This window comes from Syngnathoides biaculeatus, chromosome 5 (assembly GCF_019802595.1).
Source record: "Syngnathoides biaculeatus isolate LvHL_M chromosome 5, ASM1980259v1, whole genome shotgun sequence".
NCBI classification, from domain to species: Eukaryota; Metazoa; Chordata; class Actinopteri; order Syngnathiformes; family Syngnathidae; genus Syngnathoides; species Syngnathoides biaculeatus.
The window spans coordinates 26224088-26251212 of NC_084644.1; the positions used below are offsets into that span (position 1 = coordinate 26224088).

The 27125-nt window shown below is 42.8% G+C and overlaps 2 protein-coding genes and 1 long non-coding RNA gene across 5 annotated transcripts in view; 2 read left to right on the forward strand and 1 right to left on the reverse strand.

The window, feature by feature from the left end:
- Positions 1 to 1335: 1335 nt before the first annotated feature.
- aqp10a (aquaporin 10a) lies at positions 1336 to 10552 on the forward strand. Of its 3 annotated transcripts, XR_009795146.1 has the most exons (7): positions 1336 to 1641; positions 2712 to 2838; positions 2989 to 3126; positions 4824 to 4942; positions 5034 to 5251; positions 7827 to 8093; positions 9929 to 10552. XR_009795146.1 is itself a non-coding variant. In XM_061820925.1 (6 exons), the coding sequence occupies exons 1-6, from the start codon at positions 1558 to 1560 to the stop codon at positions 6368 to 6370; spliced, it is 858 nt and encodes a 285-aa protein (XP_061676909.1). In that variant the 5' UTR covers positions 1336 to 1557; the 3' UTR covers positions 6371 to 6543. The 3 variants fall into 3 exon arrangements, 2 of the variants coding, with proteins under 2 accessions (XP_061676909.1, XP_061676910.1); XM_061820925.1 differs by lacking the exons at positions 7827 to 8093; positions 9929 to 10552 and adding an exon at positions 6160 to 6543 and having other exon boundaries at positions 2979 to 3077; XM_061820926.1 differs by lacking the exons at positions 7827 to 8093; positions 9929 to 10552 and adding an exon at positions 6160 to 6533 and having other exon boundaries at positions 1501 to 1641.
- LOC133501286 (uncharacterized) lies at positions 1422 to 2697 on the reverse strand. Its single transcript, XR_009795147.1, has 2 exons — positions 1539 to 2697; positions 1422 to 1457 (listed from the first exon to the last, which is right to left on the reverse strand). It is a non-coding gene; the product is annotated as an uncharacterized LOC133501286 (long non-coding RNA).
- Positions 7969 to 27125, forward strand: part of atp8b2 (ATPase phospholipid transporting 8B2) — a 42669-nt gene continuing 23512 nt past the window's right edge. Inside the window, exons 1-2 of the mRNA XM_061820931.1 lie at positions 7969 to 8093; positions 17156 to 17219. Of these exons, the coding sequence (XP_061676915.1) occupies positions 17195 to 17219 (25 nt within the window). The 5' untranslated portion in view covers positions 7969 to 8093; positions 17156 to 17194. The remainder of the gene's footprint in view (positions 8094 to 17155; positions 17220 to 27125) is intronic.

Sequence of the window (27125 nt, forward strand, 5' to 3'; positions counted from 1 at the left end):
TGTAAATGAACAGTAAGTTAAAGTAGCAAATTATGGATTTGATTTGTATCTTATCAGATGCATTTCTTTTTTGCTGCAGCTTGTTCAAACGTACTGTATCAGCGGCAACATGTTGCACACGGTGATTACAGAGGCTTGCACAATTAGTTGGGAGTCCAGAGTGCAGTGAGATACACAACAAAGTGACATCTGCACTTTTGATAATGAGGAAAAAAGACCCCCACCCAAAAAAAAAAACCCCTTCCTCATAGCATGATTAAATTGATTTAGACTTTTACGGTATATGGTTGTGATCTTAACCTTCAGTTCTGAGTTCAATGAAACTGGTGAAATAATCGATTTCACTGCGCACGAGGTTATGTTTTATTTGTTTGTGTGATCCTACACACACACACACACACACACAAAAAACACTCAACCAGTTTCCATGAAGTCCTTTCGAAAACTTCGGCTTGGGACAAATGGGAACGTTCTCGTCGTAATGAAACCATTCAGGGATACGCATCATATTGGAGTGGGTTATTATTATGAGTAGTAGTAGTAGTTAGTAAGCATAGGAGTCATGGTAGAAGTGATAATTAAGAACAATACTGGTCATTGATTAATATAAGGCAGTGATTTCCAACCTTTCTAGAGCCAAGGCATAAATTTTACAATTGAAAAATCCCATGGCACACCGACAAAAGTAAATGTCACCAAAATGGATCGATTAATTACTGTATGTACTTCCTGCCATCTAATAGAAGATGATCTTTTTGTTCTGTCTGTCATTGTGGCTCACTGGCATAAATAAATGAATAGATAAAATTTTTCGTGGAATAAATGTTTTTTTTGCAATTACATAAAAATTGGATAACTCCCCACGGCACACTAATGTACCCCGGCACACTGTTTGGGAATCACTGATATAAGGTATACAAACATAAGTGATTCCCAAAACTTTTTACCAAATATCGCCTAAAAAATATTTATATCTCCAAGTACTACAATAGTAATGTAGTAGTGCTCATCAAAAATGAGACGGAGCTTTTATTTCTGGATACACACTTACACACACACTTGTGTTTCCCAAAGTCCCTCTAGTGGTATGCGGAATAGTCACTGGACAAGTAGAGTTCAGTTGTGTTTAACTTTTTGCTTTATTACATTTGCAGTAAACCTGTAATGGTACATATATATTGTTATAATGTGTGTGTGTGTGTGTGTGTGTGTGTGTGTGTGTGTAGGATTACGGTTTATACCTTTATAGATATGATATAGTGATATATGGTTATATAAATGAGGCTTTTAAAACCAGTCATTACAATCATCAATGGCTGTAAAGGTGGGAGTTGTCTGTGTAGAAGGGAAGAAAAAACATTTCCATGACTTTTTGGGATGTTTGATGCTCTCAGCAGCCAATGGTGTGGATGTATGTGGTGTGAGCAGCTGGTAAATGATTGCTTGTGTCGGAGGAGCTGCCCAGAAAAAAAAAAAAAAAGGAGAAAGTGACCAGTTGGAGAAGGAGATGCTTGCTTGCCGAAGAATCTCCTGCTGACCTGGAAGCTCCGTGAAGTGATGTTGAAGCGCCGCGGCTTCCGAGTGAGGAATCCTCTCCTGAGGGAGTGCATGGCCGAATTCTTGGGCACTTTTATCTTGTTGGTGAGTCACACGGTCCTGGTCTGGGATTTGGATTTCACATCAGCTGTCAACTGCCGTGGCACTCACAAAGCTCTTTTAGCCTCGACACTTGACATCACATGCGAAAGATATACTGGACATCGTGCCATATTCGCTGCTAATATTTTGCTGATATGAAGGAAGCTTTGACATAGATGATTCATAAAGTCCTTTGTGGCAAAGCCATGACATCATCACCGCAATATCGCTTTTATGTCAATGATCTGACTGATTTTTCACAAATGATTCCTAATGCACAATGATAATAATATTCGAGATTCATGATGTTTCATCAACTGTAAGTGGGTGACGGTGTAATATTAAAACCTTTACAATGTTTCTTGTTGTTGTTGACCAACATGCACAATTCCTCTTAAATAAGAAAAGCTCAACTATATTAATATAATGGGAGTAAAAATGAAAATGGAGAAATTTTGAGATTGTTGCACATTACAGCATTTTTTAATTTTGGTCATTTTTCTCAAGTGATTTACTTTTACTCACCATGATCAGCATTTGTGGATTTTTTTTTTATTTTGCTCAAGTTGTTCAATTTTACTCCCCACTATCTGCGTGTCTGTATTTTTTAAAATCGCTTGTTTTCCATTGACGATAACTGACAAAAAAACAGCCCAGCACATTCTACTCTCTAAATTGACTTGCTAAACACAATAAATACAAACAAAAAATGTTGGGCGGCAATCTCTTATGTCTGAATATGGTCACTTTTCCCCACAAATCAATATGAATGTCCAGTACCCACATGGTCTGTTATTTGCACAAATTGATACCCAATCCAAAATATAAAAAAAAATAAAAGAGGAAACCTATGAACTTTTCTACATTCTAACTCTTCTTCTTGATGAATCATGGCTTTACACTCGATCAATAGATTAAATAGTGACTTTTTTTAAACAAAAGATAGGACCGTTTCTCTGTGACGATGATATGGCACGTCCACATCGTCCTCTAAAAGCTGCCAAGGAACATATTTGTGTTATCTTGGGATTGATAACAGATAAAATATATTTCTACTTTTATGTGCCGAGAAGCTTTTCGGCTGCTCCGCGGCAGCGCAGGTGAAGACCAGCAGGGAGACCAAAGGCCAGTTTCTATCGGTCAACATGTCCTTCTCAGTGGGCGTGATGTCGGCCATGTACCTCACCAAAGGCATCACGGGTAAACCTTTGTTTATGTTTAAACGACTGGATACAACAGCAGCCCCGCACCGATCATTGTAAGGTCCATGAGTGGAATTAAAAAGACTAACGCGCTATCACTCTCTCTTCCTTCCACATTCACTGCTGCGTCAACACGAGGCTTCTGCAGGTGCCCATCTGAACCCGGCCGTAACGTTCAGTTTCTGCGTGTTGGGCCAGGTGCCATGGAAGAGGATGCTGCCATATTGGCTCTCCCAGGTTCTGGGAGCATATGTGGCATCGGGAGTTGTCTACATGGTGTATTATGGTCTGCCTTCCTGGTCTTTTGTTTCACTAGGAGCAGTGAGGTGTAAAAACGACGTGTGTGTGTGTGTGTGGGGGGGGGGGGGGGGTCACAGGCATCCAACTGAGAGGGCACAGTCAAATGGGTGTGGGTGATAAGGCATAAAGTCGATCAGCACTCTTCCCTTTGATCAGTAATTCGTGCATTTCATCTATTGCAGGTGTTGTCTGACTCCTCGCGGTGTTAAAAAATGAGGCGTTGCTGTATTTGGGCTTTAAGGCCTGGGTTCGAATTCAGTTACACGTGTGCTCGGGTACAAAATAGATGCATTACAAAGTATGAGTAAAAACATACTGTGATCCTATAGAAAATAACTCAAGGCAGTAGTAGTCACGAGAGCTCGACTTCAAAGCAACAAAATGTAATCATTGTATGATAAGGAAAAGTTTTAGTAGCCCAGTGTTATACAACAGCAAAGAGCAAAGTGCCACCACCCGATCTTCAAGATAATAAAATTTAAAAAGTTAAAAGGTTTTTGGGAAAAAACTCAGGAATAAAGTTATAATAGTTTATCAAAATGTTGACTCTGAAAAGTTAACCCTGAGTGTTTGTCTGCATCCTTCTGGGGGAAAAAGATATGGGTAAACATTCAGGTTTGGACGGAAGCAAAAACGGTTTCTGAAATTGTACAATTATGAATATTTTAGCCAGTTCTTTATATTTGTGATTGGTTGGCGACCAGTCCAGGGTGGAGCCCACCTCGCTCCCGAAGTCAGCTGGGATCGTTTCCAGCTCACATTTGACTGTCATGAAGACGAGCATTATAGAAAATACATGGATGGATTTTTATAATAATAATGATTTTTGGAATAAAATGTAAATAATTAAATGCATTGATTAAATGAAACTATTGAGTAAAAATAAACACATCAAAATATTATTTTTAAATTCAAATACAAATTTGTAATATTGTATTTGAATGTAACTATAATATTAATTGATTAATTAAAATAAACACACATACAATATTACAATTATAACTAATTGAATTTTAACTTACAATGCATCATTTGATTTAAATATTTTATTAAAAAATGTAAATATTCCAACAATTTTATTTACAACTACTATTAAAACAATGCAGATTCTTAAATCAATATTATTTAATAAATATACCAAACTGTTTAATCATGTTCCAAAAATAATAATTATAAAAATTCTAAAACATTAAAACTGTAATCAATAGCATTTTTATTACATTAAAATTATCCGTAAATTTTTTTTAGATGTAGATATGTAATACTATCCACAGTAAACATGTAATTAAAATCCAAATTCTAATTATGTAGTAAATGCATTGGTAATTTTTTGTTTGCTAAAATATATATAAAATACATTATACACCTATTCAAGATTATACTTTAATCAATTAAAATTATATAATTTCATACACCACACACACACACACACACATACATAGATATAATTTTTTCAAGGAATTCATACTTTTGGTGGTGACCGTATACTTTTGCAATATTAACAGACAAGGCCACGCACTAGCTTCCAACCACAACTGGATGTTAACTTTATAGCTTAGGTGATAGGTTCCAGAAAAAAATAAAGAAAAACAGTTGTTCCTTATGCATACTTAATTTTTTTTTTTCTTAATTTAGAACCTTTTTCATACTTTTCACATTTTGACTTGTATTTTTCCCTCTCAGATGCTATAATGCATTTTAGTGGCGGAGTACTGACTGTGTATGGACCAAATGAGACGGCATCCATATTTGCTACATATCCCTCTGAGTATGTCACCTTAGGAAGGAGTTTCCTGGATCAGGTCAATGTATAGCAATACTTCTATATTGTAAATACATTCTCGTATGATAGTTCCTGAGGTTTCTGATTTTTATCAATGCCCGCACACGCAGGTCGTAGGCACCGGCATGCTCATGTTGTGCATCCTCTGCTTGGATGAGAAGAGGAACACCCCGGCTCCCGGCAGCCTGATTCCCGCCATCGTAGCCGTGATCGTGCTGGGCATCTCCATGTCCATGTCGAGCAACTGCGGGGCGGCCATAAATCCCGCCCGTGATCTCGGACCCCGACTTCTTACTCTAACTGCAGGCTGGGGCTCGGAAGTATTCACGTAAGTCTTGTACGCCATGAAACTGCAATGGTACAGTCAGAGGGAACAATTTGATGTTAATGATTGCGGTTGCTGCATGTTCATGGTTCAAGGTCTGCTCAGTGCAGCTAGATTATGGAAACGTGATTTGGAAAAACATGGACTTTTCTGGTCTTCTTTTGCCTCTTTGCAATATTGTTGAAGAAGAAGTGGAAGGTTATCATGCGATAACCTTTATCAGCAAGTTTCCCCCTCTCCCCCGAGCACTCATCTGATAGTGCTGACTTGCTCGTCATCTGCACACGTACAATCTCACGACCCTTCTGACCTAAATCAGCATCATTATCGTTGCAGGCAGAAGGTTTTGAGATAACTCTTGTGCAGTGCAAGTGAACCAAAAGAAGTGGCCAGTGAGTCGAATTGATGGATCTCTTCACTGATTCCACAAAGGCTCGGCTCTTTTGGAACAAACACGACTCCATCTCGCTAACATGGTCTCATTTAATCCGTGGTTGATGATGCCATATACCTATTATTTTGTTTCATTTTATTACTGTACACGGCATTGTGGAGCAGCTGGAAAGCGTTGGCCTCACAGTTCTGAAGACCTGGATTCAATCCCAGCCCTCCCTGTGTGGAGTTTGTATGTTCTTCTTCTCCCCGTGCCTGTGTCGGTTTTCTCCGGGCACTCCGGTTTCCTCCCACATCCCCAAAACATGCAATATTAATTGGACACTCTAAATTGTCTCTGGGTGTGATTGTGAGTGCGGCTGTTTGTCTCCGTGTGCCCTGGGATTGGTTGGCAACCAGTTCAGCGAGTACCCCGCCTCCTGCCCGTTGACAGCTGGGATGGATGGATGGATGGATGGATGAAAAGTCATATCTTCTGACAGCTTGTCATATGAGTAATCCTAATGTTGACTGTCCAGGTGTTACAACTACTGGTTCTGGGTACCCCTGGTGGCCCCTCTCCTCGGGGGTGTTTCAGGTTCTTTCCTCTATTTAATCTTCATCCACTGGCACCTCCCTGACTCGGACCCCCCCAAAGATGTGGACACGCCCTCCATTGCCAGCAACACAGTCAAGCAGCCATCAAACATGCCACTGATTGGCATTGAGTTAAAGACGGCGTCATTGTAAGACTTTTACAGAAGATGCTAACAAGCGACACTTTTGTGTCTTCAAGTTAGGTAAAGGGCTTTGTGGGGTTTTTGCTTTTTTTTTTTTTTTTTTACATTATTCATCAATGAAGTGAGCTTTGTAGACAAAGTGGAGGCACCTTGTTCCATGGTTCCATTTACATTAATTTCTGATTCATTGAATGTACCTGAATCTAAATATGTTATATTTATTTATATCTCGTGTTAATTAAAAAGATGTTTCTCTAAGATAGAGCACATTGAGGTTTTATTTCTTATAGGATTGTAGTTTCAATTATTCAATAACATTATTTAGATCGAACAGTAAATGGTTATTTATAGATATACATCAAAGGTGTCAAAGTTATTTTTGTAATATCCCACAGCATAGATTTGGTTTCTCTCAGAGAGCCATTATTCCTGTGAACAGATATGAAAGTGGAATTACCTCATATTATTATATATACAGTATACAGAAATTGTTGATCAGAAGCCATTAAAAACTGTCAAATTAAAGTATTTAACGTATTGTTAAAAGGAAATTGGTAACAAAAAGACACTTACAGGATTGCATTTTCTTTAAATGCAAAGACAATTTTCGATTTTGGAATTTTAGCAAGAAACACAAACAAGATAATGGACATAATTTGGGTTTGTGGCCACATAAAATGATGTGGTGGGCTAATTCTGGCCCCCAGACCACTAGTTTGACACCTGTGGTAAAAAAAAAAAAAAAAAAAAAAAAACCTTGGGCAAAAAGATTACTTGAAATTAGTTTTTAATATTTTCGCATATTGTAAAAACAAATTGTAAGTATACTTTGATTGAATTAAAATTGTCTAACAACATTACTATTTAATCAAATATAGTTTACCATTATTTTAAAATGTGTGTTTTTTTTCTTCTTTTCCTTTCGGCTTGTCCCTTTAGGGGTCGCCACAGATGAAGGCTCATATTTGTTTGGCACAGTTTTACGCCAGATGCCCTTCTTGACCCAACCTCTCTGCATTTTAGCTGGGGAGTGTTTTTATAAAATGATATTTATTTAAAGTCTAAATATATTTTAATGTTATCATTCTATCGTGTTTGAAAAAAATCACAGCTATCAAACCCAAATAATTGTTATAAATATTCTATTGAATTCTTTCAAAAACATGAATTGCATTTTTTTCAATTAAATTATTTACTTTTATATTGGGTATGAATATGGAATATAAATTTGTGAGGTATACGAAATGATTTATAGTACAAAATTAAAATTGTACACAGAAGATGCTAACAATGGGTTTTGCTGAACGCAACGTCACAACGTGGGGGGGGCAGTTCTCAGCTCTTGTTACAGCTCATTATACCGATTGAACACTAGATGGCGTCCATAAATACGTGTAAGCTCGATTTCAAGAGCAAAGCGCATATTTTTAACGCAAATGACATTTTTATTTCCTTCACGCATGAAGAAACAGAAGCATTGTTGAAATATTGGGACGAGCAGAGCAGAGCAACACCATGGATGCGTTTCCCAAGCAAGGAAGCAGGAATCTGGAAAAGGATGCACGCTTTCCTCCCCCTCCCCTTCCCGGCTCCATCCCATCGCCATCCTCATCGTCATCCTCATCCGGCATCTCCCCACAACAACTCCCAACCTCGTGGTGACCTCAGGCCAGCGTGAGGAGCAGCGAGGATGCCTCCGCTGGATTTCTTTCACTCTCGTCAACTTTAAGGAGGTACGTTTGATTCCGGCCGCCTGGGCTTTCAGTGAATGACGTTTTCAAAAACATATAATGATTACCATTAGCATGAACTTGTAGAGTTGTACTCTAATGTATTGTGACATAGTCTGGCTGGAAATAACACAAGAATGTGACATGAATGTGAATACAGTACAGTGATGTAGTCAAATACAATGCCTCAACGTCGAAGTTTTTCAAGCTATGAAATGTTGTTCATTTAATTGTTTTTTTTGTTGTTGCTTTGGAGTGTGAACAAAAATTTTAAAATATGAGACTTGTATAGTGGCAGTGAATTCAATTTACGTCACAAAGAGTTGCAGATAGGCAGGTTAGCATTTTTTCAAAAAAAGAGGTTTTAAGGTGTTAATTGCCTCTCCCAGTTAACGTTTGTTTTTCAAATTAAAGATATAGAGTATTAGTTTTCTTCTTTAAAACAACATTACGAAATTAAAATTTTGGATGGGGAGGGAGTTTGGAACCGATTAATGGCATTTCCAATTATTTTAGTGAGGAAAGATAACTTGCTATACCAATGTTTTGGAAAACTCTTTTTCTGGTACAAAAAGTACGGAAGCAATCGTGTCTTTGTGGGTTTTTGTTACAAAAAGAAAGAAAAGTCTTTGCAAAGAGAGGAAAATGTACAAGTTGTCACTAGTTACTGAACTTAAGATTAAAAGTCACTTCTTCATGTTAAAGAGAGACAGAGGAAAAAAATAAACAGTTCTAAAATATAAACAAACAATTCCCGACATCCCCCCATGACACAATCTCATCCGTGCTCACTTCAGCAAAATACAAAAATGAAAAAACATTCCCACCCACCATAAAACGGTTAATACCAGACAGAATTCCCGAGTTGTGAGTTATGATACCATTTTGATGCTTGAAAATTCACCACCTCCAAAATGTTTGCATACATAAATTTTAAATTTTATTGAGATCTATTTCTTATGAAATACATTTACCTTTCAATTTACGAGTGTTATCTGTGATTAGAAAAGAATCCACCTCACAGGAAAAGCCACAAAATAGAAAAACAATGTTGAGATGCACTTTTGGCAACTTTTAATAACATTTACACTACTTCATTTAAAAAAAAAAAAGGTATCTTGAACACACATTAAAAAAACTACAAACACATTCAAACAAATAATATAGTGTATTCAGAGATAGCAAGATAAATGGGTAACAACGAAAATGTTGTACAACCAGTCATGTTGTAACAGTCGAGGTGAGTCTCGGTCTCCAAACCAGTTTCGGGACAAAATTTTGAAGGTCTTGGTCTCGTCTCGGATTCTCAAAAGTTTTGGTCTTGTCCCCGTCTTTGATATGCCAGACTCAGGATTTTCTGTCAAAGTTGCTATTCTTCAACTTCATGAATGTGATACCACAGCAAATAACTACAATTCATGAGCTTAGAACTGCAGTACGCAGCACACCCATAATGACTGCGACCTTCCTAAACAGCAAAGACTTCACATGTAGAACAACATACGACATTTTGTTTGTTTACCATTTGATTGCTATCTTCTATTTATTATTTGCTATTTTATTTAATGTATTTTGTGTTGTATTTTTGGCTAGTTCATTTTAATTCTGCATTTTAATTTTATTTACATTTTTGTACATTTCAATTTAAATTATTTTAACTTGTAATTGTTTTCACTTTTATTTTTTATTGTATTATATGTTTCTGTATTTCTGTTCAATTTCATTGCATTATTATTTTTCTTTTGTCTTTCAAATGTGTTTTTCTTCTACATTTGGCCTATGGATTATTCAATGTTTTTCTTTTATTTGCCTGTTTGTTCTTTGTTTTTTTATAACAGATAAACTAATTTGGGCGGCACGGTGGAGCAGCTTGAAAGCATTGGCCTCAGAGTTCTGAGGTCCCGGGTTCGATCCCGGACCCGCCTGTGTGGAGTTTGCAGGTTCTCCCCATGCCTGTGTGGGTTTTCTCCGGGCACTTCCCGGTTCCCATCCACATCCCAAAAACATGCAATATTAATTGGACACTAAATTGTCTCTGTGAGTGCAACTGTTTGTCTCTATGCGCTCTGCCATTGGCTGGCAACCAGTTTAGGGTGTACCCCACCTCCTGCCCATTGATGTGGGATAGGCTCCAGTACTCCCACGACCCTTGTGAAAATAAGCGGCTAAGAAACTGGATGAATGGAACTAATTTGGTGTGGCTAAAAGGTTCAGCTCCCAACCCGATGGACGGCGATTGGATCCTGAGCCCCATATGGCCCAGATGTTGAACCCCCAGTTGCTTCTGACGTTGTCATCAGTAGGCAAATGTTTAGTGTTTAAGAGCTTTGAAAGTAGAAAAGTACGATCAAAGCAAAAGCCCATTGAGCATTTCCCATGTAAATATAAATGGAAGAATAAAGATTTGTGTGTCTAGTAAAAGGACAAGAAGGTCGTTAGTGTAACAGGCAGGAAGGAAGAGAAGTGAATTTTTTGTGTAAATGAAATTACCCCACAAACACTAAAAGAATTTGGCTTTAACCTCACAATGGTTATTTTTGTACCAGAGGAGATGTCATACATTACCTTCAACAAGTACATTTTAATCTCGTTTTAAAATCTCTGCAACACAGTGTATTTATTGAAAAGAGAATTTGTCAAAATGGAAAATAGGAAATGTCTGAAAATAGCAAAGACTTTACAATGGTACCTTAACCAGTAAAGTGCCACTGACATGCCTATATACATTGTAAAATAGATATTGTTATGAAAATTACACATATTATTCATTTCAATGTCAATACGGAAAAAAAAATTAGCAGAGAGCGTGTCATTCATGCGCAAAATTGCAGAAGTCTCACTCAACATCCAAGTGGCAGCCATATTGCCTGCTACGTCATTTGCATCTGTCACACTGGGACAGTCGCCATTGAGAAGACGCTGTGCCACTTGCTATGGAAGATTTTTGTATTTTTCCGACACCCCTTCTGATACGGAAGCGCTTTTTGAACAAGAGAACATCTCACAATTGAGTGAAGTGACCGGGGCCATATTACCCTATCGTTTTGAGCTATATTTAGATGGTATGTGGATCACTTCTAACTAACAACAGACAGCGCAGTGGGCGGATTACGTCGTCCGCCTGAACTATTTGTAATTTTTTTAATAGCTCTATACACACTTATCTGTCATTTGGAACCCACAAAGCTCTCATCCTTTGCACCTGTGCAATCCATTTTTCATGACGAACTGGGTCTTTTGGAAATGTGTGAAGAGTAAATCCATCCTCCCGAGTGTTCGAGCAATATCCAGAAATCCAACGAGACAGCATTTTGACTAACACGCAGGAAAAAACAGCGACTTTCCCGCCAGTAAAACTGGTATAAACACATGAACCCGTCAGTGTGGGTTTCTGGAAAAACGTTACTTCCTGCTTCTTCTCCTAAACAAATGCCTGAGGAGGATTTTAATGGCAGGAGATACAAAAATCCATATACAATGAAGAAAATAAGTACTTGAACACCCTGCTATATCGCAAGTTCTCCCACTTAGAAATCATGGAGGGGTCTGAAATTTTCATCGTAGGTGCATGTCCACTGTGAGAGCGATAATCTAAAAAGAAAAATCCAGAAATCACAATGTATGATTTTTTTAACAATTGATTTGTGTGATACAGCTGCAAATAAGTATTTGAGCACCTGTCCGTCAGCTAGAATTCCAACCCTCAAAGACCTGTTAGTCCGCCTTTAAAGTGGTGTTAGGAGTTGTTTTAGTCATTACCTCCACGGTCCATTGTGTTGGGATTTCTGTTGGAATGACATGCATTAGTGGCCTAGGGCCCATGCATGTGATGTAACTATAGTTTACCTTGGTAGCTGCATTCTACATTAATAACAACCAGTTTTGTTTCCAATTTGTAAAAAAAAAAGATAATCATAATAATGAAAAAATGTTCCTCAGGCGTTTTCGGTTAAAATACTCCCTCCATACTATACGTATTCTTTTGTATGGCATTCGGGTTTAAGGTAGCATTAAATTGGCAAATGGTGAGAAGAAAGTGGGGGTTTCATTTAGCAGAAGCCCAAAGATGGAATCCCCAGCAATTAGACTCTGCCAAGGAATTGAAAAAGTGCTGAACTGATTCACTGGGAGGCACACATGGAGTCTTCCTCTCATGCCTCATGCCTCCCGCATTGTTGTTTACCAAAGTTATTTGAAATGAGGTTGCGCCTCTTTATCTTATGTGTGGTAGGCATAGTTGACTGAGTATAATTATTGGTTCTGTTTTTATGTATTTTTGTCAACTTTACAGGTGTCCAAAAGTAGCATATGAACAAAAATATCATTACGGCTGTCAATGTTGCAGCCCAACATGCTATCATATTATTTAGCCATTTTGAAGTCATGTCGACCAAGTCACCCTTAAATGAGTCAAGTGTCTTTTAAATCTTCACCAGCCTTCAGGTATTTTCAGATACTATAAATCTGCACCCACTGTATGCTGGTCTTTGCTCACCTTTCCCCTTGAGTGACTCAGCTGAGATGACCTTTTACAGTGTGTAAGGTGTATCCACGTGTTTCTTTCTGCTATTTTGTCCATGTCATTCAACTCTTGCTTAGTCTTCGCCAGTGTTCGGGTAAAACTGCATGTACAGTAGATGTTAATTCATAAACAGACAGGATTAATAAACAAATGCCAGTAAAAAGGTTATTAAAGCACAGTAACTTGTTCATTTTTTTTTTTTTTTGATGGTGTAGTGTAGGGATGTCAAACTCATTTCTCTTGCGTGCCACGTTGTAGTTCGGGTTTGCCTCAGAGGGACATTTCGAGTAAAGGCAGTGTGGGATCAATTCCCGCTCAGTGATGGTGTCGACATCTGCACTGCGACTGGCTGGCGTGTAGTCTGCCGCTGGCCGAAGTTAGCTGGGATTGGCTTCAGCTCTCTCTCCGAATAAATGCAGAAGTGTTGCATCAGGAAAGGCATCCGGTGTAAAAAAAAAAATCAAAAAGAGTTACTGCCGCACCACCATGACAGTGGCACAAAATTGGCTTCACACATCAATGCTGATAAAATTCCCAATTTGTTTCTAGTCCTATCAAATTGATGCATGTGAAATTTCGTAGTGACACGCCATTGGAAAACAATGTTTTTTGCTTTCTACAAACTTCTAGTTGTTACACATTATTTTTTTTTTCCAGATGTTGTGTTTCAACAATTTTGCTATTTATCAACTATTTTGCTATTTGTTTTTCCCCTGTTGGAGTCCGTGGTTCACCTAGGGTGACTATACTGACTTCCCCCTGAACAAGGTGACAATTACGTTCCGTTTGAGGTAATTCTCAAGCTTCTACCACAAATGGCGGAGAATTCTTACCTCTGCATGCTCAAACAGTTGTCACTCAATTTCCTGTTCAAATGAGGTAGCAAACCTCCACGAACACTTTTATAAATGCACACGTTTCACGGAGCTCACGTACAGGACACACCTTGCCCTTTTCTCAGTTTTATAGACTAATTAGTCTACTCGATAGTGACTAGTATTCTCGAGGTTTGGTTCTGCCGCAGTCACCCAGACATGCATTCACTCATTCCTCATGAGTGTGGGAGTTTCCTACTCACCAGAGATGTCTCCACTTCCTTCGGCTTCTCATCAACCCTCAGCCTCCAGGCGCAAAGTCGAGCCCCAGTCCCGGAAAGGGTCTCAAGTGCCATGGCCACGGTCTTTGCCTGGACGTCGACTCGGCCCCTGGAAACCTCAGGTATCTTGAGATCCGGCTCGAAGGACCAAGTAAATGTCAGGTTCACCAATCAGACATTCATTAAACAGGACAAAAAAGGAAGCAAAGACACCAGTTCAAGTCTTGCGAGGAGAGAGGAGAGGAACTGTCTCGTACAATTCACCACTGCACTCTCTGATTATCCTCTCCTCGGCACCTCTATTTAGTTTTGAGACACCCCTTATTTACATGGATGTTACAAAAAGGAGAAGACAAGCAAAACAGTTTGAAACAAGGTGTAAATGTTTGTTCATGTGCGTGTGCATGTGTGGAAGAATGGTGAATACATGTGTGGTTATCATTTCTTTAACAGGCAGCAGTTCTAACAGTTCTGATGATTAGATGTTTTTGTTCTTGCTATCTCCTGCTAGGAAGCTGCCACATTATCTAGGGCAGAGCAAAGCATTTCTTTATTGGAAGCAAATGTATGATAATGACAATTACAATTATTCCTACACTATTGTTTTGAGTCCTCGGGGCAATATTACACTATTGTTTCGAGACATATTGAGATGATATGCGATCACGGCCAAACCTCATCCCCGTCCGATCCACTTCCGCGGCGAGATCAGCCATCGCGGCTCATCGCATCCGGCCGGTGTGGCTTATGACTTAGCTGAGCGGTGCTGCTTTTAGGGGGATGTTCATAGCCGCCGCAGTACTCGATGAACACCGTCGATCCGCAGTGCATTACTGCGTGCACGCGGCTGAATGAGGCATTCTTGGTTGGGTTCTTCAGATTCTCCACCGTCCGCGCAGCAGCCCGACGCCGTCCAACGCACACATCGACATATTTCATACGCGGATCTTTTGTTACGTTAAGAGAGAGACTGATTACTTGGTCCGCCCCAAACAATTATTTTTTTTAGTAGCTGTATACACACCTACCTGTTATTTGGAACCCACGAAGGGTAAATCCATTCTCCCGAGTGTTCAAGCAATGTCCAGCAATGCAATGAGCCGGCATTTTGGCTAATACGAAGGAACAACGAGCTACCTTCCCGGGGGTAAAACTAATTGAAACAAATTAGTCCACTTGGAGGCACCGCTGTCCTTTACGTCACCTCCTGCTTCTTCTCGAAAACAAATCCCTCGAGAGGATTTTCATGGCGGGAGTTACAGATAGCTGTATACGTCAAAATCATGTTTTGTGGTGAAAAAACGCATGGGCCCATATTGGCTGACGTTTTTTCAATAATAACAAGAAAAATCATCCGTTTCATGACAGTAGCCCTTTAACGAGAGGTTGACTGCGGCCATGCATTGTGAGATTTTGGGGAAGAACCTCTTTCCCTCAGTCAGAGCATTGAAGATCGGTCGTGGCTGGGTCTTTCAACATGACAATGAGTCGGACCGCTCAGCCAGGAAAACCAAGGAGTGGCTCCGTAAGAATGATATCAAGGTTCCGGCGTGGCCTAGCCAGTCTCCAGACCTAAACCCAATAGAAAATCTTTGGAGGGAGCTGAAAGTCTGTGTTTCTCGGCGACAGCCCAGAAACCTGATCTAGAGAAGATCTGTGTGGAGGAGTCGGCCAAAATCCCTCCTGCAGTCTGTGCAAACCTGGTGAACAACTACAGGAAACGTTTGACCTCTGTAATTGCAAACAAAGGCTACTGTACCAAATATTAACATTGTTTTTCTCAGGTGTTCAAATACTTATTTGCAGCTGTATCACACAAATAAGTTGTTAAAAATCATGCATTGTGATTTCTGGATTTTTCTTTTTAGATTATCTCTCACAGTGGACATGCACCTACGATGAAAATTTCAGACCCCTCTATGATTTCTCAGTGGGAGAACATGTAATATAGCAGGGTGTTCAAATACTTATTTTCTTCACTGTACAAATACATCATGACGTGTGGTGAAAAAACGGATGGGTCCATTCCGGCTCCCTTTTTTTCCACTAAAGACTTACTAAAAATCATGCTTTTTGCATCAGTGGGGCTTTAAAAAAAGAAAAGAAAGAAACCATGATTGATCAGACCAAACTATCTTATAATGGGTTTCAAACTACAGGGTATTTGAGAATAGGACAATCATCCAACGTAACAACAATAAAGAAAATTATGAGATGATGATTATTCACTCACCAGTATTTGTAAAAAAAATACAATATTTCACAAATTCTGCTATGCTGTTTTGTTGTGTCTGAGCACAACTGTATATTTGTAACTATTGCAACTTTCATCTCCCATTTCATGCTAAAGATATGGATTTGTCATTTTTTTAATGGTCAAAATGAAATAATTTACGCTTCAGTGTATTCATTTCCAGTGAAAAACATTTTCCCTTGAGTTTTATTGTGGGTGAAGGAGCACTCTTTTTCACACCACACGTCCTAAGCAAATTCCTTGTAAACAGTCAAAAAGTTTTTCATTGCTTTTCATCTGTCAACCTGATACGCACCTGACCTTTGACCTGCAGACAAGGGCCACTTGCTTGCACAGAGGCTGACCTCTCAGTTCTTTCCTCTCTGGTATTACTACGAATGGAGCAAGTTTTTAACGTTTGAAAGTGCATAGAAAATGCAATGAAAGACAAGATGAGATGAGCGAGACTGACGGCGGAACAGAAGAAACTGGAGCCGAAAGACGATCGCTCTCTCTCTCTCTCTCTCTCTCTCTATCTCTATCTCTCTATCTCTCTATCTATCTCCCTCTACGCTATTGATTAAAAGCTCGTCTTGTGCTGGTACCTCACAGCTGGCATGCGTTCTAAATTTGTGCCGACGAGACCAGGAACGTCCTCTGTCCGCTGTCCTCCAGGGTAGTGTGGATTACTAGTGGTTAACACGTCTGCCTCACAGTTCAGAGGTTCTGGGTACGAATCTCGGCTTGAGCCTTCCTGTGATTAATGTCCCTGGTCTCTTCATGCTTTGTCCTTCCTTCTGTACATTTCATTTTTCAGCAGTTTGACTTCTCGTAACCTGATGCCGGCCATGTTTGAATTCCTTATTTGACTTTGAGCTGGAAACTTTGGACGCAGCAACTCTAATGTATCCATCGGTATGAATGTGAATGCCAATTGTTGTTTTTCTGTGACGTACGCCTCTTTTCAGCCAAAGTCACCTAGGATTGGGTCCAGCTCACCTTTGACCCTAATGAGGACAGGTTTCATCAAAAATTGATTGATGGTTTTTGTTCTCCTATCATGGGAGTTTTTACCTGAAACGTCACATGCTAAATCAATGGTTGTCCATCACTAATCGTTGCTCACCTCCGAGTATCACAAACACTCATTGACCGATTTCTACTTCCTGTTAATTGGTGACCAGTATTTTTCTCTTCTGTGTTTTCTTCCATAGATATTTCCATAGCTGAAGCAAGGAGACAGCAGTCCGGACATGTTTGCAGAGAAACATCCTCCAGGTGACGGATAATAGTCCGAACACAGAACCATTCAACTGTGCGGCACATGTCCGAACCACTATTAAACTGTGGTCCCATTCAGATACAGTTGAATTTATCATTCACCAATTTTATGCCTTCATGCTTGAGCAAAGAGGTTAGCGCGTGTCAAACTGTCGTGGCGTAGTGCCGAAGAAAAGGAGTCGGAGGTGGCGTGTTGAACACAGGAGCAAACCTCGTTTTATTGCAGACATCGACAAAGTGAACCCGTTACAGCGGGAACTCTCTCACACACTAACACCAGAAGTGTAACGAACAAGAACGTCCATGCGGAACCTCGTAACCTAACTCGAGGTCCCGTGGGTGAATTATGTAGACCACCACACCAGCCCCCCCAGAATTCACCCTTAGTCAAAATCCCTGTACCGTGGAGGGACGATGGCCCGACCCCGGCGGTGTGCACTGCACGAGCCGAGTGAGGGGCGGGGCTCCACAGTCCATTGAGTCAAGGGGCCAGGGCCCTAACGGCGACAAGGGCACCCTGGCAGGTGCAGGGAGTCAGGGCAAAGGGGGCCGCCCCCGGTGTGGGGGGAGGGCCAACCCCAAAGGACAAGGGCATCAGTCCTTCCTTGTGGGTGCACCTGAGGCGGAGCATGACTCACCAAGTCGACGTTGACATGGTCGAACCTCCTCTCGGGGACAGCAAAGCACTCCATGGGGGCTTTTGCATGGCGGTGGACCTTAGCACGCTGATAGGTCACGCACGAGTCGACCCAGATCTGTACTCTGTGGTCCGAGGCCCGGTCCGCGCTCATACGGGAGTAGACAAGACCCAGATCCACAGTGCCGACGACAGCCCTGGAAAGGCAGTCTGTGACCACATTAGATTTGCCGGCGATGTGTCGGATATCCGTAGTGTACTCCAAGATGAATGACAGTTGGCGTTGCTGGCGGGTGGACCACGGCTCAGCCACTTTGGACATGGCGACAGTGAGGGTTTTGTGGTCCACATATGCCGTGAACTCACTGCCTTCCAATAGGGAGCGGAAGTGGCGGATCGCCAGCCAGAGGCCGAGGAGCTCCCTATCGAATGTGCAGTATTTACGTTCCCTTGGGACCAGCTGACGGCTGAAAAAGGCAAGCGGTTGCCAGGCGCCGCCGACCCACTGCTCGAATACGGCCCCAACGGCGTAGTCTGATGCATCAGTAATGAGAGCGACGGAGGCCCGTGGGACGGGTGGGCCAGCATAGCGGCACGACTCAGCGCGGCCTTCATAGCCTCCAAGGCTTCCACCCTCTTGGCCATCCATACAATGTCCGGGTTGGGGGCCATGCCCTTAAGAGCCTAATACAGCGGGCGCATGGTGTGGGCCACCCGGTGGATGAACCGGTGATAGAAAGCCACCATCCCCAGAAACTCTCGGAGCTCCCGAGCCAAGCCAAGGTCGGAGAAAAGTGGAGACGGCCTCCACCTTTGTCGGAAGGGGGGCGGCGCTGTTTTTGTCGATGAGGTGCCAGAGGAACTCGTTGGAGGGCACACCGAAAACACACTTTGCTGTGTTGATGATCAGGCCATGCCACTCGAATCTCGCAAAGAGGTCCCAAAGGTGCTTCATATGTTCTTCCTCCGAGGAGCTGACGACGAGGATGTTGTCCAGATAGACGAACACAAAGGGCAAGTCTCTGAGTATGAAATCCATTAAACGTTAAAAAGACTGGGCCACGTTTTTGAGTCCAAACGGCATCCTCAGAAACTCGAACAGGCCAAATGCCATAACTACAGCCGGCTTGGGAACGTCTGAAGGGTGGACGGGGACCTGGTGATAACTGCGCACCAGGTCGACCTTGGAGAACAGGCTTTTGCCTGCCAGGTGTGCCGAGAAGTCCTGAATGGGGGGACAGGGTAACGTTCAGGTGTAGTGGCATCGGTAAGGTGGCAGTAGTCACCACACACTTGCCACCCGCCCTCTGGTCTAGGCACGAAGTGTAGCGCCAAGGCCCATGGGCTATCTGAGCGGCGCTCCTTGTTGGCAGACTCGGATTTAGCGACTGCTAGCTTCACGGGGTCGAGCCGTCAGGCTCTAGCGTGAATCGGGGGGCCCTTGGTCTCGATGTGGTGCTTGACCCCACGTTTAGTAGCGGCAGAGAAGAAAGTGGGCCGTGTCAAGCCGGGGAACTCCCCAAGGAGGAGCTAATACCTGGGGCCATTTGAGAGTGAACTGGAGAGGCCCCCATAAGTCGCCTCGTTGCGGACACAGGCAACCGAGGAGAAAGTCAGTGCCTCCACTTGACGGCCATTCTTCACGTCCACCAGCAGCCCGTGGCCACAAAAAAAATCAGCGCCGAGGAGAGAGAACAAGACATCGGCAGTGACAAAGTCCCATGTAAAGCGCCGACCCCCGAAACACAAGTCCACAGTCTTTATGCCATACGTGCGGATAGGGGCGCCATTAGCGGACAGTAGGGGTGGCCCCTTAGTCCCGCCAGCGGCATCATCCGCAGTGGCGGTCAGGACACTCCTCTGGGTCCCGGTGTTGCACACAAATTTGATCCCTGGAAAGAGTGTCCATGACGAAGAGCAGCCGGTTCTTCCCGCCCGCGCTCACAGCCGCTACGGAGCACGGGCTTTGGTGTTTCCCCGCCGCGTCGTAGTTGCAAGGGGCACAGCACCTCTTCACTTTCGCACCAAAACGGGCGTGGAAGTACCACAAGCCTGTGCCAGCGTGGCGGTCAGTTGCGATGGGGCCCCTGCTGGATGGAACCCCCGCACCTGGGGGCGAGTAACTGCGCACCGGGGCCAGCACCTCAGGAATGAAGCGCTGGGTGGCCAGGAAGAAACGGTCAGCCTCCTCAGCCAGGGCACGTGGTTCAGTGATCGAAGTGTTAGCGAGCGCTGTCTGAACATGCGGCGGCATGTGTCTGAGAAACAGTTCCAGGAAAAGGATGATGAGCTCCTCTGCGCCCAGCAGGTTTAGCATCATTTCCAGGTTTGCTGTCCCCGAGTTCATTAATATCCAAAAGACGTCGGGCTCGCTCTGGCCGTGAAAGCTCAAAAACCTTGAAGAGGTGAGCCTTGAGCCCAGCATATTTATCTTGGGCAGGGGGAGATGTGATGAAACTCACTGCTCTGGCCGCCGTTGAGCTCCGGAGGGCTGAGACAACGTGGTAATAACGCACAGTATCATCCGAGATCCTGTGGAGGGCGAATCGAGCCTCCGTCTGCGCGAACCACTCTGTCGCGGACGTCTCCCAAAACTCCGGCAATTTGAGGATGGCGGTTGCAATGTTCAGTTCAGTCTCGGAAACGCCGGGGACTGACGTCGGGGTCACCAGTGTAGCGCCGAAGAAAAGGCGTCGGAGGCAGAGTGTTGAACACAGGAGCAAACCTCGTTTTATTGCAGACATCGACAGAGTGAATCCATTACGGCGGGAACTCTCTCACACACTAACACCAGAAGTGTAACGAACAAGAACGTCCGTGCGGAGCCTCATAACCTAACTCGAAGTCCCGTGGGAGAATTATGTAGACCACCACACCGGTAGCTTGCTTGTAGCAACACACAAGAATTACAAAAAAAAAAGATGTGTAATACATCGGCTACAGTAGATAATAAGAAGAGTCAGTGGCAATATGTTTACTCCAAAATATATACATTAATGAATAAAAAACAAGCAGTTGAGAATGAAAGAAACACCAGCAATACTAGCTATTAGCATGCTATTAACAGCTCCACATGAATGAATTGATGCTAAACACAGAACAGGGAAGTGAATGTGAGCAACAGCAAACTACATGTATCAATGAATTGTCTACATGTAAGCAGCTGGAAATGATATGAAGCAATGGTATCAGCAGGACTATACGTGAATAAATAGATTACATGCAGGAACACGAACAATGCAGCCCTATGGGGGGCACAAACCAGTGCAATCTGTAGGCCGGTCTCAAGCCCGGATAAATGCAGAGGGTTGCGTCAGGAAGGGCATCCGGCGTAAAAACTGTGCCAAACAAATATGATCGTTCATCTAAAGAATCCCATACCGGATCGGTCGTGGCCCGGGTTAACAACGCCCGCCTCCGGCACTGCTAACCTGGAGGGCGTCGGTGGAAATTCAGCTACTGTGGGTCGAAGACAAAGAAGAGGAGGAAACCAGATCCTTCGTCAGAAGAAAAAGAGGAATGCACAGATCCTATGACTGAGTGTAGGGACTTTGAATGTTGGGACTATGACAGGAAAAGCCCAGGAGTCAGTTGACATGATGATTAGGAGAAAGGTTGATGTACTGTGTATCCAAGAGAGCAGGTGGAAAGTTAGTAAGGCTAGAAGTTTAGCAGCAGGGTTTAAATTATTCTACCACGGAGTAGATGGGAAGAGAAGTGGAGTAGGGGTTATTTTAAAGGAAGAGCTGGCTAAGAATGTCTTGGAGGTGGAAAGAGTATCAGATCGAGTGATGAGACTAAAATTTGAAATTGAGGGTGTTATGTATAATGTGGCTAGCGGCTATGCTCCACAGGTAGGATGTGACCTCGAGTTGAAAGAGAAATTCTGGAAGGAACTAGATGAAGTAGTTCTGAGCATCCCAGACAGCGAGAGAGTTGTGATTGGTGCAGATTGTAATGGACATATTGGTAAAGGAAACAGGGGCGATGAAGAAGTGATGGGTAAGTACGGCATCCAGGAAAGGAACTTTGAAGGGCAGATGGTGGTGGACTTTGCAAAAAGGATGGAGATGGCTGTAGTGAACACTTATTTCCAGAAGAGGGAGGAGCATATAGTGACCTACAAGAGCGGAGGTAGAACCACGCAGGTAGATTATATTTTGTGCAGACGATGTAATCTGAAGGAGGTTACTGACTGTAAAGTAGTGGTAGGGGAGAGTGTAGCTCGACAGCATAGGATGGTAGTATGTAGGATGATTCTGGTGGTGGGTAGGAAGATTAAGAAGACAAAGGTAGAGCAGAGAACCATGTGGTGGAAGCTGAGAAAGGAAGAATGTTGTGCGGCCTTCCGGAAAGAGGTGAGACAGGCTCTCGATGGACAACCGAAGCTCCCGGAAGACTGGACGACGACAGCCAAGGTGATCAGAGAGACAGGCAGGAGAGTACTTGGTGTGTCATCTGGTAGGAAAGGGGAGAAGGAGACTTGGTGGTGGAACCCCAAAATACAGGCAATCATACAAGGAAAGAGATTAGCGAAGAAGAAGTGGGATACTGAGAGGACTGAGGAGAGGCGAAAGGAGTACATCGAGATGCGACGTAGGGCAAAGGTAGAGGTGGCAAAGGCTAAACAAGAGACATATGAAGACATGTACACCAGGTTGGACACGAAAGAAGGAGAAAAGGATCTCTACAGGTTGGCCAGACAGAGGGATAGAGATGGGAAGGATGTGCAGCAGGTAAGGGTGATTAAGGATAGAGACGGAAATGTGTTGACTGGTGCCAGTAGTGTGCTAAATAGATGGAAAGAATACTTTGAGAAATTGATGAAGGAAGAAAATGAAAGAGAAGGATGAGTTGAAGAGGCAAGTGTTAAGGACCAGGAAGTGGGAATGATTAGTAAGGGGGAAGTCAGAGAGGCACTACAAAGGATGAAAAATGGAAAGGCAGTTGGTCCTGATGACATACCAGTGGAGGTATGGAAGCAATTTGGAGAGATGGCTGTGGAGTTTTTGACCAACTTATTCAACAGAATACTAGCAGGCGAAAAGATGCCTGAAGAATGGAGGAAAAGTATTCTAGTTCCCATTTTTAAGAACAAAGGGGATCTTCAGAGCTGTGGGAACTATAGAGGAATAAAGTTGATGAGCCACACAATGACGTTATGGGAAAGAGTAGTGGAGGCTAGACTCAGGACAGAAGTAAGTATCTGCGAGCAACAGCATGGTTTCATGCCTAGAAAGACTACCACAGATGCATTATTTGCCTTGAGGATGCTAGTGGAAAAGTACAGAGAAGGTCAGAAGGAGCTACATTTTGTCTTTGTGGATCTAGAGAAAGCCTATGAGAGAGTACCAAGAGAGGAACTGTGGTATTGCATGCGTAATTCTGGTGTGGCAGAGACGTATGTTAAAATAGTACAGGACATGTATGATGGCAGCAGAACAATGGTGAGGTGTGCCTTAGGTGAGACAGAAGAATTTAAGGTGGAGGTGGGACTGCACCAGGGATCAGCTCTGAGCCCCTTCCTGTTTGCAGTGGTAATGGATAGGCTGACAGATGAGGTTAGACTGGAATCCCCTTGGACCATGATGTTCGCAGATGATATTGTGATATGCAGTGAAAGCAGGGAGCAGGCAGAGGAACAATAAGAAAGATGGAGACATGCACTGGAAAGGAGAGGAATGAAGATTAGCCGAAGTAAAACAGAATATATGTGCGTGAATGAGAAAAGTGGAGGGGGAAGAGTGAGGCTACAGGGAGAAGAGATAGCGAGGGTGGAGGACTTCAAATATTTAGGATCAACAATCCAGAGCAACAGTGAGTGTGGTAAGGAAGTGAAGAAACGGGTCCAAGCAGGTTGGAACAGCTGGCGAAAGGTGTCTGGTGTGTTATGTGACAGAAGAGTCTCTGCTAGGATGAAGGGCAAAGTTTACCAAACAGTGGTGAGGCCGGCCATGATGTACGGATTAGAGACGGTGGCACTGAAGAAACAACAGGAAGCAGAACTGGAGGTGGCAGAAATGAAGTTGTTGAGTTTCTCGCTCGGAGTGACCAGGTTGGATAGGATTAGAAATGAGCTCATTAGAGGGACAGCCAAAGTTAGATGTTTTGGAGTGAAGGTTAGAGAGAGCAGACTTCAACGGTTTGGACATGTCCAGAGGCGAGAGAGTGAGTATATTGGTAGAAGGATGCTGAGGACGGAGCTGCCAGGCAAATGAGAGAGAGGAAGACCAAAGAGAAGATTTATGGATGTGGTGAGGGAAGACATGAGGGCAGTTGGGGTTAGAGAGGAAGATGCAGGAGATAGGCTAAGATGGAAAAAGATGACACACTGTGGCGACCCCTAACGGGACAAGCCGAAAGGAAAAGAAGAAGAATGCAGGAACACGAACAGCAGCAATAATATTCAGCGCAAATGTTACACATCTATTGATCTTGTAGACGCTGTGTTCATCTGAAGTGGTGGACGTCACAGTCCGCCCCCATCCCCATGTGCCACAAGGGCTCCCAATGCTGCGTCCTCACAAATTTAAGTCCACCCCGATGAGCCATCGCGCAACTTGATCCCCTAAGCCAAGGGCCCTTCGGTTACCTTGGTCATGTCCTTGCATATGTGATGACACGATGGCTGTCGGGGACAGAGATGGAATGTCGTGAATGACGACACTTATACAGTACTGTATTGCTTTGCCACTTCAAGAACATATGATAGTCAGGAAGTAAATTGATGATGGTGATGACGCACTTTCTATATGATGTGTACAGCTTCATGTCTTAATGTCCGTGTCCTTGCCATTTGCACTTGGCACTGCTGACTGAGACGCTCATCAATTTGAGGGCGCCAGGCTCGCTTGCCTGTGACATCGCTGCCCCATCATCATCATCTTCATTCGTCACCTTAAACCCATCACACCCTTGTGCACCTTCCTTTGACCTCTGGACCACCTACTTTGTCAGTCGGCCATCTGCATTGCTTTACAACCTAATGTGTGTCTCTAGAACATGGATTTTTGGAGCACACTTACAACTTGGGAACAAAATACTGTAGTTAGCGCACAACTAATGACGCCAGACGTGGATTTCTTCACCCCAGGCAACAAAAGTGCGTACACCCCTAGGTGTAAATGGCCAAAATGCAAAATAATTTCTAGTTGTCTATAAATGCGACAAGATGTGGCAGCAAAGAACTGGTTTTCTCTCAACAAAACTCCTAAACTCGCTTAAACATACTTTCGTGACAAAAAAAGGTGAATTTTTCAGCAAATAACTACACTGACCCAGAAGTGCAAAACAATATAAAAAATTATGAAACACTTCTAAATTTCAGGAAACAAATGAACAAAAACCCGAAACACTTTGATGAAAGACACCACAAATTACAATTGAGACAACCCGGAAAGGCAATGTCTGATTTCACGGACATTCTCAGAAACCCCATGGCCTTTTTTGGCAAGACCCGCCCCACTTCAAAATGATTGGCTCCCACCTCGCAGGGAGGGTAGACTTCGCAAAAGGAATGAGAGTTTTCAATAATAATAATCAATTTTTAAAAAGTTTATTCAAGTTAAGTTCAGAACAGGAGTATGGGTCAAAGTAGTTTAGTGTGATTTACAGTGAGGATTATGGTCATTATAGCTGCCGTTCACCGGGCACTGTCGTCGAACCTGACTGAACTAAGTACAGTCTGCGTAGTTTGGGAACTGACGACCGATCGGTCAGCCATTGCTTTTGACGCGATTCAGAATTATAAAATCCCTTGTCCAGCATCTTCAAATCCCAATCTATATTCAATCAAAATGCACAGACGTTTTCCCCTCCAGTGAAAGTACATTTTGGGGCAAGCCATACGCTGGAAATAAGTAGTATGTAAAACATCGAATGTTGTTTTTAATCAATACTAACTTATATTCATAATGTGTGATGTGCCTGTGCATGAAAATGTGAAGTTTGTGACTGGAATGTAGGTTCAAACGAACGGAGCAAGCAGCTTCCTTTCAAATATCTGCACTTTCACTTTCTTACGCTTTAACGACCTAAATATCAATTTTTTTGATGGTTTAAGAAATGTGATCAAGTACTGTAAAGTATATTATAGATACAGCGTCAAAAACCTCTACAGGATCGCTGTTCAAGGCCTCCATGTGAACAATAGCTCCATGTGTGTGTGTGTGCGGGGCGGGGGGGTCGTGATGTCGGCAACACTTATTTATACATAATGGTTCGGTCCAGTCGGGTTTAACCACATTGCAGTGGTCAACAGGCTTTAGAGTTAATGGTATTTACCATTCGGAAGCATAGCGTGTGTTCTACCGGGATAAAGCAGCCAATCATCGACCGTACAGATTCCTGGACCCAGTAATATATGTAATATGTTCCCTTTCTGGTTGTCTCAGTTGTAATTTGTTTCACCTGTTGTCAAAGTGTTTCTTCTTTTGTCAATGTGTTTTCTAAAATGAAAAAGAATTTCAGATTTTGTAACATACTTTTGGACAGAAGTATCTGCGAGCAACAGTATGGTTTCATGCCTAGAAAGAGTACAACAGATGTTCTGTTTGCCTTGAGGATGCTCGTGGAAAAGTACAGAGAAGGTCAGAAGGAGCAACATTGTGTCTTTGTAGACCTAGAGAAAGCCTATGACAAAGTACCAAGAGAGGAACTGTGGCACTGCTTGCGCAAATCTGGTGTGGCGGAGAAATATGTTAGAATAGTACAGGACATGTATGAGGGCAACAGAACAATGGTGAGGTGTGCCATTGCTGTGTCAGAAGAATTTAAGGTGCAGGTGGGACTGCATCAGGGATCCGCGCTGAGCCCCTTCCTGTTTGCGGTAGTAATGGATAGGCTGACAGATGCAGTTGGACTGGAATCCCCTTGGACCATGATGTTCGCAGATGATATTGTGATATGCAGTGAAAGCAGGGAGCAGGCAGAGGAACAATTAGAAAGATGGAGACATGCACTGGAAAGGAGAGGAATGAAGATTAGCCAAAGTAAAACAGAATATATGTGCGTGAATGAGAAAAGTGGAGGGGGAAGAATGAGGCTACAGGGAGAAGAGATAGCGAGGGTGGAGGACTTCAAATATTTAGGATCAACAATCCAGAGCAACAGTGAGTGTGGTAAGGAAGTGAAGAAACGGGTCCAAGCGGGGTGGAACAGTTGGCGGAAGGTGTCTGGTGTGTTCTGTGACAGAAGAGTCTCTGCTAGGATGAAGGGTAAAGTTCATAAAACAGTGGTGAGGCCGGCCATGATGTACGGATTAGAGA